This window comes from Penicillium taxi (assembly GCF_028828555.1).
Source record: "Penicillium taxi strain IBT 34144 chromosome Unknown utg000004l_segment0_segment0, whole genome shotgun sequence".
Classification (NCBI taxonomy): Eukaryota; Fungi; Ascomycota; class Eurotiomycetes; order Eurotiales; family Aspergillaceae; genus Penicillium; species Penicillium taxi.
In genome coordinates this window covers 2,924,634-2,936,787 of record NW_026643206.1, presented here as the reverse complement: position 1 = coordinate 2,936,787, position 12,154 = coordinate 2,924,634, and the positions used below count along the sequence as shown (strand labels likewise).

At 43.1% G+C, this 12,154-nt stretch overlaps 5 protein-coding genes across 5 annotated transcripts; 2 read left to right on the top strand and 3 right to left on the bottom strand.

Annotated features, from left to right (window-relative positions):
- Positions 1–1,705: 1,705 nt before the first annotated feature.
- On the bottom strand, positions 1,706–3,055 carry N7495_006011 (uncharacterized protein; the record flags this gene model as incomplete). The annotated part of the gene is given in 4 exon segments (XM_057208662.1): positions 1,706–2,090; positions 2,108–2,193; positions 2,242–2,500; positions 2,553–3,055. 4 exon segments carry the CDS (start codon positions 3,053–3,055, stop codon positions 1,706–1,708), a joined length of 1,233 nt encoding a protein of 410 aa, XP_057062436.1.
- A 1,282-nt stretch (positions 3,056–4,337) lies between these two features.
- On the bottom strand, positions 4,338–5,492 carry N7495_006010 (ankyrin repeat domain-containing protein; the record flags this gene model as incomplete). The annotated part of the gene is made up of 1 exon (XM_057208661.1): positions 4,338–5,492. One exon carries the CDS (start codon positions 5,490–5,492, stop codon positions 4,338–4,340), a length of 1,155 nt encoding a protein of 384 aa, XP_057062435.1.
- A 502-nt stretch (positions 5,493–5,994) lies between these two features.
- N7495_006009 (uncharacterized protein) lies at positions 5,995–6,366 on the bottom strand (the record flags this gene model as incomplete). The annotated part of the gene is made up of 1 exon (XM_057208660.1): positions 5,995–6,366. One exon carries the CDS (start codon positions 6,364–6,366, stop codon positions 5,995–5,997), a length of 372 nt encoding a protein of 123 aa, XP_057062434.1.
- Positions 6,367–7,177: 811 nt separating this feature from the next.
- Positions 7,178–7,462, top strand: N7495_006008 (uncharacterized protein; the record flags this gene model as incomplete). Its single annotated transcript, XM_057208659.1, has 1 exon — positions 7,178–7,462. The coding sequence occupies one exon, from the start codon at positions 7,178–7,180 to the stop codon at positions 7,460–7,462; it is 285 nt and encodes a 94-aa protein (XP_057062433.1).
- A 2,205-nt stretch (positions 7,463–9,667) lies between these two features.
- N7495_006007 (uncharacterized protein) lies at positions 9,668–10,153 on the top strand (the record flags this gene model as incomplete). The annotated part of the gene is made up of 1 exon (XM_057208658.1): positions 9,668–10,153. One exon carries the CDS (start codon positions 9,668–9,670, stop codon positions 10,151–10,153), a length of 486 nt encoding a protein of 161 aa, XP_057062432.1.
- Between the last annotated feature and the right edge of the window lie 2,001 nt (positions 10,154–12,154).

The window sequence follows — 12,154 nt, the reverse complement described above, 5'->3', positions numbered from 1 at the left end:
TATTTAGCATATCGGCTGGACATATAAACTGGATTCGCATAGCTCTCGGTTAATCATTTGCGTGATTTATAACTAAGTTTTTATACTTACTAATACATAATTTTGTTCGAACTGCTGATAGAGATTGATAGTTTATTTTAAAATATTAGAATTCCAAATTAATGAGCAGTAGCCAGGGTCTAGAAATCCACTCCTATTTCAAATGTTTATGAGCTTCACTCTCAACCGAGCTTCAATAGCTGAACTGTCCCTGGAGTTAATCTCATTTTAACTGCATAACCCATTATATAGTACATAGAATATAAAGCCCAGAAACAATGATAACTTGAAACACTTGATTCACAACCTTGGAGTGACGTTAAGTACCTAGATATGATGTTGTGATGTTTCGGAGTAGCCTCTCGTACACAGAGAGTCATTTAGCCCTTTAAAATCACGCGGTATTCATGAGATGATCAGCAACGGGGAACTCTCAACATGAGAAACTGCCGGCTCTAGCAGGCGTACCATTTTGGAAATCTACTAACTTGCGAGAAGTTTCGTATCTTGGAAGTTGACTTCATTTTTTGGCAACATCTCGGTGGGGGGTCAGTTGCCTACTCATAGTCGTAAATTTGAATAGCCAAGATTATTTACAAGTTTTCACCTGGTAATTAGGTATCCTGCCATTGTGTTGCCTCCACAACATGCGGAATTTTTCGTTAAGACCATGATTGGCCAAGGAAAAGTCCACTTCGGAAGCTTCTCTTTGGTCATTCGGATCGCGACTATCTGTTGGTGAGAGCAGTAACCACTTAACGCGTACCACATTCCCTGGAGGCTTATTCTGGAGTACAAGCATCTCTGCACTACAGACTCAACTACTGGTTTCAAGATATGATAAATTTCGAGTAGCAAATGATATTGGAGCGAGAAGACATCAGAGTGGTCATACATGATATGGTCATACGTATCTGATCTGAAAGAGTTCAAAAAGGAGAGTCATCGTGCATGGCAAGGCGCTAGGGGAAGGACATGCTGTCGGCGTCGCCGCAATCAGGCTAGGGGAGGATAGGGTAGGTGTATAGTTGAAGTAACCAGGAGTGGGGGCATATTGTGAATTTCCGTCGCACGAGCCAACTGCCCAGAGTTGATAGGCATCGCCACCATAAGGGCTATTTGCCACCCCGAATGTCTTCAGGTAAGGGAAGCCCAAGTAAGTCGGTTTGGAGAGGGTTGGCCAGTAATATCTGGTGTTCAATGAGATCTAAAATCATAGGATGACGATGGATACTGGCAAAGGTTACAAACAAGCTGTATAATCGACGAGAATAACCTATCGTGTAATTAAAATTTAATAGATCCTCTCTGTGTTTGAAAAATAAAAGGCAGAGGCAGTTGCTACTGTTGATATTTGGATATCCATTTATTCAATCGGAAGGCTCTAGTACAACAGCATTGTACGTCTTCGCAAGCGGAATTGTCAACCAAAAAATAACCCGCGCGTACCGTGACACTCAATTGCTCATTTGGTATGTATCATTTTCTCCTTTAACCCATCATCCACAAGCTTGACATGATCTTGAACTGTAAATTCACCTGACTGAGAATTTGCCATAGAAGCCCCTGCGGTCATTATCAAGCGTTCGGGTCGTTCAACACTCAAGTATTGACTGGTTCGCTTTCTATGTGCACTTCGGAAAATCTAAAAAAGAAATAAAAAATATTAGTCTTGTTCAGAAATATTTTGATGAAGCCATACTCGGAGCTGCTTTGCAATGTCCTCAAATTGCTTCACCAAGTCAGCATCATTAGCCTGCTTTGCAGTTGTCCTAAAAGCGTGTGCTCTGATTGAAGCCATGAATCGTCTCTGGGAAGAAGAAAAATATTTGACATAGTCTTGCTCCCCAAGGAAGGGCTCAAGTCCAAGAAAATAATCAAGAACGTTGAACAAAACCAAATGAGCACCGGAAGTTCCATCATACTCAACATATTTGTTATCCACCATCTCCCCCGCAGCCCAGCCGTGAAATCCTTGGATATAGGCCTTAAAAACACCACGAGGTACTCTGGATTCGATGATATACTCGTAGTATACTTTCAAAGCTGACCTTAAGTGAATGCTCACTCTTTGAAGATGCTCAAGGCATCTTTTTTCTGATCCACTTCAAAGCATATGATGGATTGTATCAGGTGGTAATAGACCGGTAGCGCCTATCTTTATTGTCAGAGATGATCTGGAAGAAGTTCGAGATAGCTTACCCTCCTCTCTGGCTCAGTAAATGCGCAGACCAGGTAATACTCAGCTGATGGTATTGGTTCCGGCATGCTGCCATTGATCGCGTATTCAAGTCTGCTTCCATCTCTACCTAGATTACAGTGGAAGTTCGACATAACGTTTCCTCCTTGGGATTGTATACCGTACCATTGACAAATAAAACCCCACGGAAGATCTAGTTCAGGAGGAAATTCGATGATCTTCTCTTGTTGTGCAATTTTCACTATAGGTACGATGCCCCATCTAATACCTCAGGTCAGCTGTCGAGACGATTAGAATCTTGGAAGTCCCTTACCTAAAAGCATGGCGCAGGTAGCTTATACACGCGTAAAATCCATTGTAGGCTTGATTCGTAATCACGGAAGACGATTTAACTGCTGCAGACGAAAGGACTCCCTCCACATTTGCTATATTCACGCGTTCTTGTAAAAGCCCTCTCAATCGATTTTGATATTCAGTTCGGCGGACTTTATTAACTGTATCATCAAGCGAAGCATCCATTACTGGGAGCAATGGCGCCAGTTCGATGAATATATCATGGTATGGGCGAAGCTCTACTGGCCAAGAGTTTCGGTATGAGGCTTTGGGAGGCCAAGTACCGGCACCGTCTACTTCGATCATGCTCTGCAAAGCCTGAACAGTTTCGTGGGGCTCGCTAATTTTTTTGATCAAGGATATGTGTTCAACCTGCCGGTGAAAACGAGTGGTCAAGAAGTTCAAGGCGGTGACTATTACTGTGAGGTCGAGGTAGGAGACTGCCGTCTGTGAATATGCGAATAATTTATGGATAGATTCCATATTGAAAATGTTTCAAGTAAGGATAGGTACTGATCTTATCAGGGGGGTCATTAAAGTTTTATACTGTGCTGAACCTATACAATAGCCATTTTGAAAGAACTTATATAGCCCAGAGGCCTGGATATCAGTCCACGTTGATATTCAGAAGTATTCACTAGCATGAATGACTGGTTTCGGTAAGATGACACTATAACCTGTTGAAGTCACGCATGTCGATACCCCTATTGATTTGTTACAGGCGAATGTTTCCGGATGAAATACCAAGGATCCTTGGAAGCAACATACCAGTGTTTTTCTGGAAATGCTGCTTTCATCTGCATGCCTGGATGTTGATCTTATCTAGAAATGGGAAAAGCAGCCAATCTAGTGGCTATTTACTATGTAGGTAAACTTTTTAATCATTTTACTGAATATCTCACCAAGCTTCTACCTCCGCGCCGCTCTGACACAGCTTAGCTCACCTAACTATGCAGACAGAAGACTATATCTGAATTTTCGAATTTCATAATAATGAAATCGCCGAAATGACCAGCGAGGTGGATCATTTGGAATTTGCTGTGTCTACTGATGAAAGGGTCACAGCCACAACCCAACTATGGAGCAGGTATGTGCTCATTAGAAGCTCCCAAAGTTCTAAGGTTCTTCATACATAGATTATCAACTTTCTATCGAGATAGATAATATTTTTTTGTTTGATATGTCCATAGGAGTAACCATTCGCAGATTTGATCAACTAAGTCGTATAAGATACAAGCAAGATATATCATGTGGCCCCACACCTGAGCACTTGAAGAATAGCAGATTAAGAATTTTACGCAATGATGGAGCTACTATATTCTATTTGCTGGCATAAAACTAGTATCTCGGATTCAATGGGTTGATCTTCCAAGTGGATAGGAGGATGTGCTACCATTTGGCGCATTATATGCATGAGCATTCCAAGGATCTTTGAGTATGGACTCTCCGATCCCTCTTGTGGCGCACTCGGGCCACAAAAATTCGGGTTCTTCATCTAGTTTAATGGAATATAATCCATGGATGTAGTTGCATCAGTTGTTGCTCCAGATACATAAATACCTACCTGGTATTCTTCCTGTTCGTGGTATCAATCTTCTTTGTCAATATAAACCACTTAATGTCCTATAGCAGAACGAGACTGCATATCTGATTTGCTCTGCATGACAATAATTTTTTGAAGCCGTCGATTTAGTATCATGGCACTATGCTTTATATAACTAGTTAATCATTCTCTCCACCATAGGCAATTACATCATCGTAGGATTCAGCCTTGTAGTATGCGCACTATCTCAATGTTTTCTCCAGCTATAGCGCCTCGGAGGGCACTACCATAGTATCCACCCTGGGCATTGACATCAGCGTGTGCGTCGAGTAGCATCCGCACTATCTCAATGTGTCCTCTATATGCCGCAGCCTGGAGGGCATTGCCATACTCTCCACCCTGGGCATTAACATCACTGTGGGCGTCGAGTAGAATCTGCACTATCTCAGTGTGCCCTGAACATGCCGCAGCCTGAAGGGCATTGCCATACTCTCCACCCTGGGTATTGACATCAGCGTGGGCGTCGAGCAGCATCCGCACTACCTCAGTGTATCCTTCATATGCTGCGGCCTGGAGGGCATTACCATACTTTTTACCCTGGGCATTAACATCAGCATGTGCGTCGAGCAGTATCCGTACTATCTTAGGATGCCCTCTAAATGCCGCGGCCTGGAGGGCATTGCCATAAAATCCACCCTGAGCATTGACATCAGCGTGGGCGTCGAGTAACATCTGCACTGTATCAGTGTATCCCATAGCTGCAGCGGGCTGGAGGGCACTGCCAAAATATCCACCCTGGGCATTAATATCAGCGTGTGCGTCGAGTAGCATCCGCACTATCTCAGTGTGTCCTGTATATACCGCGGCCTGGAGGGCATTGCCATAATATCCACCCTGTGCATTGACATCAGCGTGGGCGTCGAGTAGCATCCGCGCTATCTCAGTGTATCCTGAATATGCCGCGGCCTGGAGGGCATTGCCAAAATCTCCACCCTGGGCATTGACGTCAGCGTGGGCGTCGAGTAGTACCCGCACTGTCTCAGTGTGTCCTCTATATGCCGCGGCGTGGAGGGCATTGCCATTCTCCCCACCCGCCTGAGCATTGATATCGGCGTGGGCATCAAGCAGCATCCGCACTATCTCAGTGTGTCCTCTATATGCTGCGGCCTGGATAGCATTGCCATACTGTCCACCCGTCTGGGTATTGATATCGACGTGGGCGTCAAGCAGCATCCGCACTATCTCAGTGTGTCCTCTATATGCTGCGGCCTGGAGGGCATTGCCATACTTTCCACCCTGGGCATTGATATCCGCTCCAGCTGCAATCAGTGATTCCACCACAATTGATTGCCCTGCTTCCGAGGCATCCTGTAGCATAACTGCCGTATTCCTTGAGTTTAAGTTGTCAAAAGATATTGAACTCATTATTAGAGCATGCGAAAAATGACGCTTTTCTAGGCAGAGTGAAATTTCTGACTCCTGGTCTGATTAGTCAGCCACGGCATCACCGCCGTATAAAGTTGCTATTGAAGATATTCAACTGGTATACATCGTAGACGAGTAATATTACAGAAACAATCGGAAAGGAAGGCAGTCATGGCTTTAATACCCGCTTTGCTGCCTACTCTAATCATATTTAGTTTGTCAGACATCTTTCAATTTTTTAATATTGATTATGGGATATAACGTATACCAAACATATCAACTAATATGGCTTCTAGAGTATCCAAGGCTTCATTTAAACAATAGTCTGGTGTTTTCTAAAGACCTAAATAGCTTGGTAAGATATACTCTATTGCGACATAGGAAATTAACTAGGCCCCAATGTGGTCAAATATTGGCAGTGAAACCCCCCAATGCGAAAATGTGACAAAACAAATTACTCTCTGCGAGCTGTACATCCCAAAGTGCCATGTGAAGACTTGGTGTCTCTGACCCGCAAGATTTTCCCTTCGGCATTATACGCAGACGGAGCATCGCCTAGTGGGGAGAGAGGATCTTCCTCAAGAGTAGTCAGAGTGGGAATAGTTTGGCCCTCTGTCGACGTCTTAGTAGATAACCCCGCAGCAGACCGAGTCACTGGCTCATAATCCATAAATCTCATCACGTGGTCAGCTATATTAAGCCTATTTATATTCAGGATGTGGTCTTGTTCAGCGCTATCGTGAGAGTCCAGGGTTGCTCCTAGAACAATCCCGTCTGTGGTGAATAATCTCCGCGCTGTTCGTCGGCTCATGAGTCTAGGGCTCATGGTTTCACTACTGGTAGCAGAGCTCGGGGTACGAGGCGATGATGAGTCACAGGACCTTGCGCCCGGTTTATGATGTCGGGATCGGGGCTTATTCTGCCATCTTCTTTATTCGAGTGGTACATTGATCAGTTCTCTCTGGGATTGTTCGGCCAATTCTGCTCTTTAGCGGTAAAATCTAGTGTTGTATAGTTCTGGAGTGAATCCCACTCCCCTGGGCGTAAAAGCAGGAAGCTCGGTTGGTTTAACATGTTTCTTCGGATAGACTTATGATAGGTCTTCAATCGTGGGATATCCAGAGCTTAGTGACGGTATGGAACTAGACGCTAGGATTATAAGGCTCATATTCAAGGTGTCAGGATTATATATACTTATGCCTAGGTTTGATCTTGCTGTTGAAAATATTAGGAGTACAGAGTTCATTAACACTAAACTCTCGTGCTTATGTTCGTCCGGAGCGAAACGATCAAGTTCGTGCTTATCATTTAAACATGAAAGTTAATTCTTATCACCTATTAACAGAATTATCTTAGTTATCAGAGTTATTTTTTGTTTATAGAGAGAGCATATAGAGACTAATGGGTATAGGTTGATATTAAACACCCTTTAGCGTTTCCTACACCTCTATATAAAAAACAGAGTGCCATAGAGGACTAAGTCTACTATAGCCCATATAATAACCCCAGATATTCCACCGACATTACTAGAATTATGTAAGGGGCTGGTTAGAGTGAAAGTTGAAGTTGAAGTTACAGCAGAAGCTTTTGCCGCCTAGGTAGTAGTCAGCAAAGCGCCTAGAGACTCTATACTAGTGATGGGAGTAGAGGTCAAGCTCGTGGAACTTGCAGAGCTCGAGTCTACCTCTTTAGTAGATGTCGTCGTAGTGCTGATTGTTGTTGGTGATTCAAATATACTAAAGGATGTTGACGAAACCGAAGACACAGAAAGACTCGGAGTGTCATCATCTGGACAAATGCCTGATATACAAGGGTTGCTAGAGCAGCATCCTCGAAATTTTCCTACAGTACAGACATACCAGAGCTTATTGCCAGTGCAGGTTTCGTCCGCCATCTCGCAGATTATCTACCGGGAAGAATAGATGTAGATGCCTTTTAATCAACTCTGCTCGAGAATCAACGAGCGAGGCATGCGTGAGCGAATGAGTGTAGGATAGAATATTGGGATAAAGGAATGAGATGACTCTAGTTAATAGCATCGATGGATCTTGGGAGCAGAGAGCATTGAGCATCAAGGTGGCGGTCGAGTCTGGAAGATGAAAGGCAAGTTCTTTGTTCGTACTCGATCTGGTGTCATTATTTGACAGGTCAAGGGGTCCTGCCTCCTGAACTGTCTTTGACCAAACTCAGTTTCATGATATATTCCAATGCTGAAACAGTTCACCAGCTCGATAGTAACACTGAAACATTTTTGGAAATAGACTTGACACAAAGGCGCAGTTGTAGATGTGTGGTGGAGTAGTGATGTTGCCTTTGCCGCAGAATTGACCAATATTCGTATTAGAAACAGCGAGAGGCACTTTGAGTATGTCGTCAGACCGAAATATCCGTATTAAAATGATTTACAACCCAAAGGGGCTTTCAAATGCCAAAATTGGACGTCTAGCATGGCATTAGTAATGAAAACTAGCTGGCATTCGCCATCATGGTGTAGTAGTTCGCTATGATTGCTTCCCATTTTGAAAGTCAAGAATATCTCTGCTAATTCCGATCTTTCCTGCGGAAAACGGTCCAGTGCCTTTCATGGCTGACTAGAATATCAGATCCAGGGTTACCGAGTTCATCGGTGCCACATTGCTTACGTGCAGACGCTGTCCAGTACGAGGAGATTCTGGCCAATAGTTGGGAGCACAACGCGAGGTTTCTTGGTCGAGTATACAACTTGGCTCATGCCCAGAGTTCTCACTGGAACTAGGACGATGCTCTAATTCATGTACCTTTTCGAGGCACTTTGTGAGTCCACCCGTAGAAGCCTTTGAGAGCCAGGTCGAAGTCAGCGTCCAGATTTTCGCGACTCAGCTCAATAATTGTCTGTAATTTCTCGCAGCTCCCGTGAGTCCGTTGAGCTTCTAGTGTTTATAGCCTGAGTCCTCCCTTGTGACGAACAATCGAGAAGAACGAAAGACAAATACCTCCATCTGCAAATAAAAATTCAAACAAGCATCTGAGATCGAAAAATGTTTTAGCGAACTTTCCAATTATGATTATATAGTTAGTATAGTAAAACATACTTTCAGATATGAATCTTGCCAGGAAGAGGGTTGTGAAATAGGTTGGCTCACTAGGGCCAACGGATTTGTCAAATCGCGGTCTCGGCATTAGTCCCTACTAGTGCAGTGCCAGCCTGTGGGCTTGAATCTAACCGTCATTTATGAGACACCAAGTCAGCTCTTTGCCGGGTAAGCTTCTCTCGTATCAATTTTGATTAATATTTTTTGCAGACATCAACGTTGATCTGGATATGCACAACCGATTGTCTTACACCTATATTTAACTGACTTTAGCTCGACTCTAGTTTTCTTTTAGTTCATGGGATTCTTCTAGAATTTGTCCGGTTCCTGTTGTATCATCAAATCATCCACACCCAATTTGGTGGCTCTCTACAGGACTCATTCTCAGTCACCATTTAAATCTCCATTAGCCCGAAATATGACCACTAACGTTGGATCGCTAACATGTGTCTCTAGTACCGATATATTTCAGCTCACAAAAGACTGGTAGAATTAGAGGTAAGAATGCCATAATTTGGCGTCTTGAGGCTCTATGGGAAAGTTTCAACCAAGTTAATGATCTTAATGATTAACTCATTGGAAAGTTCTGAGAGGTCGGCTATTTTGACGTGAGTGACCCTGTCATTTGCCGCGATTTTGGTGAGAAGAGTAGATCTAACTAGCTTGATCAGCGGCATAATGCTAGTGTATTTACTCTTTGGGATAGAATCGTTTAATCCAATCAAATTTATCATGTTCTGAATCTTAAATCCGTATTCGAAAATTTATAATTTTTAGAACTTTTGATTGATGGAACGAACGGGATAACGGAACGGCCAGGAAGCACTTTATTACTCACCGACACCGTGGGTCTATTTTAGTGCCGAGCTAACGGTTCGTAATAACTCATTCATTTATAATTCGCCAATAAGATTGCCGGCCGAGAATGAGGCTGGCTGAAAAGATAGCTAATGGACATATATAATGTACCACGTTTCCTCCATTAAGCCGTCTTCATTCATACCCATAACGTCTTATTGAATACCATCTATTACACATCATTCTTCGAATTTCATCATGGCAACTTCACCTCTCTACCAATCAATTCAACGCGCTGTTGAGGCTTTCTTCGCCAGCTATCCCGAAGCCATCAGACAACAAACCACATCCGTTTATTCATCTACGTTGACGCCAAATTGCGTCCGACTCATCGTACCAGCCGGTGCTCTGGGAGCGCCGGAATCTGGCTTCACAAATGCACAATATGAAGCCTTGATGACACCCGAGCTAGCTGCAATGGAATCTTGCACAGTGGAAGTGAAGGATGTTGTGGTTGACGAGCATGCGCTGAAAGCCAGTGCAAGGGTTGTTTACCACCCTAAACTAAAGGGGACTGATGCTGCGGAAAGAGGAGAATTTAGCTTCTGTTTCACCTTTCAGAAGGATGAAGAAGGGCAGTTGAAGGTGTGTGAACTCGTGGAATTCATGGAACTTAAGTGGACGGAGATGTATGTCGGAAAAATTGCGTCAGTAGTGAAGGAGCTGGATATAAAGCTAGAGTAGTGTTCAATGAATTTATGTGAATATTTGAACAAGATTTTAGCAGACCAGAAAGATAAATAAATGGGTTTATACATTCCATCTAATGGATATGTGGTTAGGCATCTTGACTTTATTCAACAATTTTGATGTATAATGTAATGTATCGATAGCATCAGCCTGTGGTCCATTACTGACTATATACTCTCCAGTTGAGAAGTTATATGGATATCACCTCGCTCGCATCAAGCTGTTTTGTTTGAATCTATCTTTCTAGTTGCCAGACTTCTGGGTCTGTATTACCAACTGTTCCGCAAAATGTATTGAGCACAGGAAAACCAATAACGATATTCACAAAGGGTCTTTTTTCTCAAATGTAGGGTTTTTATTCTAGAAGAACGACTCAACTACAGCCATTCCTATCGGTATCCAAACCTTCTTTTGGCCACATCTGTCTGGATTCTCGATTGCCGTCAAGAAAAGGTGAATTTGGCGTAGTCAAACTGACCTCAAAGTCAAGATGTCCTATAATAATCGCCATTCATTCTTGGAAGCAATATCATATGGCGGTAAATCATAATACTGCTTAGAACGGAGGCTTTTAGACATATATACCCCATACCCCGCACTCCATACTTCTTGGGACCCCAGGATTATGAGATACGATATCCGAGGATACCTCTTGCCCCATGTGCAGATAGGGATCAACAAGTATCTGAGAAATGATTCAGCTGACCACAAGACAATCAACTCTTTAGCCGCGATAGCATTCCTCTCAGAGGCAGGCTTATCCAACTATAGTCCCACCCGTATCAATCAAGGCTTTATCGACCAAATCAAAATATTTATATTTGCAGGACACGACATCACTACAACAGCCTTTCATATTTTATAATCTCCTACAGAGAAGCCCCTTAACTTTCTCCAGAATCCGTGCCGAACACGACACGGTATCTGGTCCCTATCCAAGCAGAGCCCGCGGCCAGATATCAGCCATCATTAAGGAAACGCTTGACCTTTTCCATCATGTAGGCACAATCGAAGCAGGCCAACTGAATGTCTACCTAGCCCATCCAAAAACTGAGAGCGGTTCTGTCGGTTCACAGGGATCTCGATGCACTATTACTACTACGTTGATACGTGGAGTAATTATGCGGTAAGATGTATGTTCATTCTAAGTTCCCGCGATGGAATTGGATATGCCCTGATTCCACTAGTTCTATTTATTTCCCGAGTCCATTCACTTTAGTAAAACCAGATTCCATTGGTTCTAACAGATACCGAACAGAAGTGGTTATGCTCTTTGGATGCAGCTTTGCATCTCATTGATACAAGAATTTCTGGACTCATACTTCAGATTTGTTCCTGAGTGCTGGTTTACTAGAGAAGGTGAACCGATGCCTGTTAAAAAAAGAAAATGCTTGGTGAGCGTTTGAACAGGGTCCCCGCAATTATATCGGTCAGGAGCTAGGGTAGATTGAGCTTCAGACTATTCTGGCTTTGAATATTCGAAAAATTAATATTGAATCTGTTTATTCTGAGGACGCCCCTGTTGTTTTTGGAGAGAAAAGGTACCGAGTTACGGAGATTGGGATTATTACGGAAGATCCGAATCTGGAATGCATTATGATGACAAAGATTTGGGGTGTATGATTATTACATTGTTGCGTGTCTCAGAAAACAGTAAATTGACAATTAGACATCTGTACATCTGAGTATCTAATTGTTGTATGGGTCTTGCAGGGAGATACAGCTGCATTGCTATCCGATAGGAAATCAAAGCCGAAAACCAAATGATAACTATCTTGCAATACACCTTCCTTATTGATCGAAGAACAGAATTCTTCCGGTGAGATGTTTGGGGAAAAGATGGAAAAGAAAGTGATCTTTCAGAGTATCTGCACTGACGGAATCGGTGTTGAAATCAAATTCTGGAACATCAAAGAATCAGACCTTGAAAAATTGAAGTTTTTTAAACAACGAAAGCCCTCAAAGCTTCCAAATTCCAGATTGCAGCTCTAAATC